Source organism: Corvus brachyrhynchos, unplaced genomic scaffold (genome assembly GCF_000691975.1).
Source record: "Corvus brachyrhynchos isolate BGI_N302 unplaced genomic scaffold, ASM69197v1 scaffold8, whole genome shotgun sequence".
Lineage (NCBI taxonomy): Eukaryota > Metazoa > Chordata > Aves > Passeriformes > Corvidae > Corvus > Corvus brachyrhynchos.
The window spans coordinates 2060013-2066055 of NW_008240031.1; the positions used below are offsets into that span (position 1 = coordinate 2060013).

A 6043-nucleotide genomic window follows, 5' to 3' on the forward strand; every position below is an offset into this window, starting at 1 on the left:
GGCCGCTTCCGTCGTACCTTTGTCTTTCTCTCTTTTTTTTTTCCCCCATAATTGTCCTTTTTTCCTGTCCATTTTTAACTATTTCCCGCCCTATTCGTGCCGCGCGTCGCAGTGTTTGGTGTCGTCCAAAGGTTTCCTGTCTCTTGTCGTGCCTGATTCTTGATGAGATGGCGTCTCGGTCCGTGAGATTCCCAGGGCTGGGCATCCTTGTCCTTCAAAAGAAGCCAAAGCCCCGCAAAACAGAGAAAATGCACCAACACAAAGATCTGCAAAGCCGTGGGGAAAAAAAATGGCCAGTGATCCACGGTTTCCCAGTTCATTGGTGTGGAGAATTCTGACTTCTCCACGTCAGGCTGAGCCAGGATTTTTGCCAGGAGTGCAGAAGGGGATCCCTTTCTCCCGCTCCCCAGAACTTGGATTTGCTTCAAAGGCGTCTGCTCAGTCTGGGGTTTTCTTTTGCTTTCCTGACGAGCAGCTGGAATTGAAAAAGGGAGATGTGGGGACTAGTGGGATGGGTGAACCACTTGTCAGCCTCGTGAGATTTGGGAACAGCTCCAGGCTCATCCCAGTGGGGAGCACCAGCTGGCAAGGCTGGTGAGGGAGAGGACTTGCCTACCACCTTCAGCTTGGTGCCAGCTGAGCCAGGGAGAGAAGAAAGGGAAAACAAAAATCACTCAGAAGTGGTCTCTGGAGAAAGAAACGCACAGGTTGGGCAGTGGAGCTTGGGGTACTGAGAGCTGATCCTTGCTCTGCTCATCCCCTAAATGATAAGGGCTGTGACCAGCAGGTCTTAGAAATCCCTGGACACATCCCTGGTCCCAGCACGCTGTGTCCCTGCAGTAGGTGGGAAGGGTTTCTTCCTTGAAGGCCTTCATAAAACTTAAGGACTTCTGTCATGCTCAGAAAAGTTCCCGATTTTTTCCTCAAAAGTTTTAATTTTTTTTTACAGCAGTTGCAAAAATCGTCACCCTGATTTTGGAATTTGTGCTGGCTGTTTTTCTGTCGTGTGGCCCCCTTCTTGGTCCTGAAGCATCATCACTTCACACCCAGCAATTATTTGCTACTTTATTTTCAGGACTGTGAACAGATTGCAGTTGGTTTAGGGTTTATTTTGACAGCTATTTTTTTTTAAGCCCAGATGAACTCACATGTTACTCTGGGCATGGAGGGAATGGTGGTTATTAAAAAGGTGAGGGTTTTCCATATGGAAACATGGATTTGTAATCACATCACATGAGGTTTAACAGTTTTCAGCCTGCTGCATTAAAATCTGCTCGTGAAAAAAGGCGAATTGGGCTGTCTGTCTATGTTAGTATAAGCTACATTCAGCATAGATTGCTCGTTAATATTACAGCATTTGCTGTGTCGTTTTGGGGGTTTTTTCCTAATGTGTGTGCCTGCTTTTATGTGACACAGTTGGCTGGGGAAGCGATCAAGGGATCGGAGGATTTGGAGAGGAACCAGGAATTAAAGCACAGCTGACAAACCTTATTCGATCGATACGAACTGTTATGAGAGGTAAGGGCACGATATTTTCCATTATTATTATTACTATTACAATCTGTAATGTCTTGTTTTTACGCTAATCTGTACTATACTGCCTTTGTGCCTGGACTCTCTGCAGGAGGGTGCAGGCCTCACCTAGAGTGCCCTTAATTTTGCTAAGAGCGTAAAAACATTCCCTGACTCTGGCTTGTGTTTCTCCTGATGAGCCTTTGCCTTTCCTTGGAGTTCAGCAGCTGGGAGGAAACTTGGTGATCAACCAAAGTGGGCAATTAGCATCACCTTGTCTAAATCCAGTTTTATGGGAAGTACCTGGTGAGGGAAATGTAATTCTGGAGTTTCTGAAAGGCAAGCCAGGCTTATGTGCCTCAAAAGATGGGGAGAAAAATATACTTAATTGTTAAGTTGCTGGTAGTTCCTCATTATGAAGCACACCAAAAATTCATTTTGTAGATGATGATAGAGAGGAAGTAACAAATCTTAAACTTTGTCTTGCCCACCACTGAGTAAAAACTAAAACATCTCTTATAAAGCACCGTAAAGCCAAGGATAAAACTGACTTTTAGATGGTTTAGTTTCATTTGGAGAAAGAGTTATTTGTGTTACAGTTAAAACTGAACTAAAGGCTCTGGGTTAAAGTTAAAACAGGCTGTGGAAAAATATTTCTGCTGTTGTTTCCTACTAATCTCTGGTATCCTAGGATTAGAGCCTGGCTCCTTCCACTGGTCCCAACTTTGCATAGAAAAATTAAGTGTATTTCTAAAATTTTGACCGTTTTTTCTCCTTCTCCCAAGGTGTTCTCCCAAGATTATATGAAGCTCTGTCATTTTGTGATGTAGAAAGGAAGATTTTCACTATTAATTTCTATTTTTTCCCCTCTGCAGTGCCATTAATAGCCCTGAACTCCATCACAATCATTCTCCTCCTGTTGTTTGGTTGAAGACACCCGGTAAAAATCCTTTGGACATCCAAAGAAGCCAGTTCCTGACCACCACTGCTCTGAGTTTCCTGGGATCCAGCACAGTTTAGCTGTCAATCTGACATTCAACTTAAAATAATAAAAGACACTGTTTCTATTTATCCCATTTCCTAATGTTCCCTTGCAGTTTCATTAAGCAGGATCACGGGATCAATGCAACAATGCTGCAAACACATTGGACTGTGACCAGTTCTGTTGCTGCCTGTTCATAGTGTTGATTAATTATTAGAGTAAATGTCATAGGATGTTGCAGTGACTGGCAATGGGATGCAGCTTTTAAATGTCTCGTTACTCAGGGATGAATTTCCTTCAGTACACTCTCCAATTTGTTTTTAAATTGAGGAAACAACAATGTGTTTGTTTTCATTTCAGAACTGTTTAAGAGAATATGAATTAGGCTCTGAAAACCTGTTATAAAGAATACTTGTTATAAAGGATTGAAGTCCAGCTGTGATATCAAGGGAGATAAAACCAGCTGGGTAAAGTCCTGATTCAGGTTAGCATTGAAAGCTGAATTTTCCTGCTTTGATTGGGGATTTTTGTCTTCAAATCAGTATTTCATACTGATGGCAAAGTCAGTTGAAAATGGGTGCAATTGCAGTGCAAAATTTAAAAAAAACGAATTTAAAAAAAAAAGCTGTACCAGAAGCTGGGCAACTCTGTGTTAACTTTGGGGATATTAGTGACTAGCATTTGTTACTCTTCTGTCAAGGATTGTTATTACACTTTTTAAAATATGTATTAAACTTCTGCGTGGTGATTACTGTGGTCGAAGTGGGGATCCATTTGTATTCTGAGCTTCCCGGGAAACGTGGGAGGGGAATACCATGGGAGGTGAATACCATGCGCTTTTCAAATGCACTTCTTTGTAAAAAACCCGTGGATTTGCAGCCTCTTTCTGTCACTGCTCCTTCCCCTGCCCTCCTCGTCCTCATCACTTGTTAAATTAACAACTTTGAAAGTGAAACTGTTCTGCTGAAACTTTGCAGTTCTGCTGCAAAGAATGTTCCTAATGGCTTTGGTAGCCGTCTCGTCTCAATTAAGACTGCTGAGCTAGGTCTGAATTGGAAAAGGTGATTCTCATGTATCTTTTTAGAAAAGTTAGAATTCTTTGTCTGTTCCTCTGCTAGAGTGTTCTACCCTAATTTTAAAGGGGGGAGGCCAAGGGAAAGCTGGCAGTTTCATTAATTTAAAGCAGCTTAGTTGATCATCTCTTCTCCTGATGTCTTGATGACTAAAGCATACGCTGTTGGATATGAATAAGAATCTGTAAAACAAGTAAATGCATTTAATGATCTTCAATCACATTTTTTCACAGAGTAAAGTGTATCCAGGAGAGAGTTTTATGTTGTTTCCTTTTTTCTTAGTGATTTTTGCAAATAAATCCTGAATTTCCAAGTTTAGCACTCTCTTTCCTAACTCTCTCTCTCTGTGTACGGTGGGGATATCTCAAAACTCAGCTTCATCCCGTTCCAGATACCAGAGTAGCTGCTCTTACATGAAATATGTATTTTTTTCGTCATCCCTGTGGCACTGGCAAGTCTCATCTGCAGTGGAGCTGTGTTTTGGTATCATCTCTCTGCTGTGGAGCTGTGTTTTGGTTTATGTAGCAAACCCAATGAGACGTGGTAACGCTGTCCTGAGGCAGAACAGGATCTTTAAGTTTTAAAACGTGTGGATCTGTTAGAAGTAATTTTTTTATTATGATCTTCGTGTAAATCAGAGGTGATGAGTGTACAGCCTGGCTCAGTTGTTTTCACAGATCTGTCTTTCATGGAAACCAGGCAGTGCGTGTGTGGAACATTCTGTATTCCCGTGAAATTTTTTTGGAAAGAAAAGCAGTGGTTGATGTTTCTGTGGCTGTGGCACTGGGAGTACCGAACGAGTTGAAGCATGGCGTGTCTGTTAATCCATTTTCGCTTCTCTTGACTGTCAAAACAATTCCTTCTCACTGAAATAAAAGCCAGTACTAAAGATTGCAAGCAGCAGCTTTAAAATAAAACGGGTGAAGAGTGACCCCTCTTGCTGTGCTTTCAGAGGGGCTGCGGGCCCAGCGTGGCTCAGCACAGGGGCAGTGCAGGGAGAAGGAGCAGCAGGAACCCCACGTTGGAGGCAAAACTGGGACGAGGTTCACCTGACAGATGAAAAATAGCAATTCCAAGTGCTGCAGCAGCCGAGGATCAGGTCTGCAGGTGAAGAGCGGACAGAACTCCACTACTAAATAAGTAGTAAAGTAGGTACGTTTATTTCCAGCTGGGACGCACGGGGGATCGCTCCTCCAAAGCCATGCGTGCCGACAGCTGCATTCAGCTCGGTATTTACCGGGTTACAAGTTCCATATTCATTAAGTTTCGCAACACACCTATACATATTCATCACCTAGCCCCGCCCAGCCTCGCTTCGTATTATAATGAACCCAAAAGTCATTTACATCCGCGTTGCGCTTGCGCAGTGTGGTCTGGTGTTTTCTTGGTAGGGGTCTTTGGGGGTCTTTTGGAGGAAGGCTGATGCTCTTCCTCGTCCTGAACTTTTAACCTTTCTTCTCCGCGCATGCTCTTTTGTATCCCTGGCCTTTGAGACTGGTTTGAGCTAGTTTGCAGGATGTCTGTCTGAGACCCCTCTGGTTTTATCAGAGTTCTCTTATCTTTTCTTCCTGCCCTGGTATGCTGACCAAGCTGGATGCATTGTTCCTGACAAACTAATTCTCCTGCTTCCCATCCCCCTGATTCAGTCCCCCCTTTTCTAACCCACGCTGCTCGTCTCCCCTCACGGGGCTCCCAGCCGTTCTGGAACAACTCTGCGGCTAAAACTGGCTGGGTTCTGTAAAAACAGGGAACATGCAAAATGAAGTTACTCTATGTATATGTACACACACACATTAGTAATAATTTATAAAATTATATATAAAAGTCATACATTCATAGATTAAAATAAACGCATAAGTGTAGAATTATAAATATCACTATATCCATATATATGGAGATAATAAGTGGATTAGTCGCTATGGATGTATTATGGGTGTAATTTAATAGTAGACATGTAATAGGAAGAATTTCTTCCCGATATCCTAGGTATGTTTTTTATATATATAAATAGATACTAGTTATTATAGGTATCTTATGGGTATAATATATCTATATATGGATATGATAACGTATTTTCTATATAATTTATATATATATATATATAATGTATAAATACATCTAAAATCATAATATCGATATATGGATACATTATTAAATATAATATCAGTAGAGGATGCAATATATCCATAGTATACAGATTATTGATACATTAATGATATATGACTTACGGAGATCCATAATGTAGAGCTATGGACATAAACATGTCCATGTAGGATATAAGGGATATAATTTATATGGTTGATGATCATATCCACATAGCACGTGATTATAACCGGGTATATAGGATAAAGAGGCTAAACCAGGTATAATAACGGGCGCATAAAGGATAGAACGGGTGTAACTTATACGATTTATAACCACACCCATGTTACGATCCGCCCCGTGCCCTCAGGGCCCCAGGGGCTGCCTCCCCGCG

At 41.9% G+C, this 6043-nt stretch overlaps 1 protein-coding gene across 1 annotated transcript; it reads left to right on the top strand.

The window, feature by feature from the left end:
- Nucleotides 1–1388: 1388 nt before the first annotated feature.
- On the top strand, nucleotides 1389–3885 carry IER3IP1 (immediate early response 3 interacting protein 1; the record flags this gene model as incomplete). Its single annotated transcript, XM_017743665.1, has 2 exons — nucleotides 1389–1518; nucleotides 2388–3885. Coding segments are annotated over 2 exons (186 nt in total), but the record flags the coding sequence as incomplete, so codon positions are not given.
- Between the last annotated feature and the right edge of the window lie 2158 nt (nucleotides 3886–6043).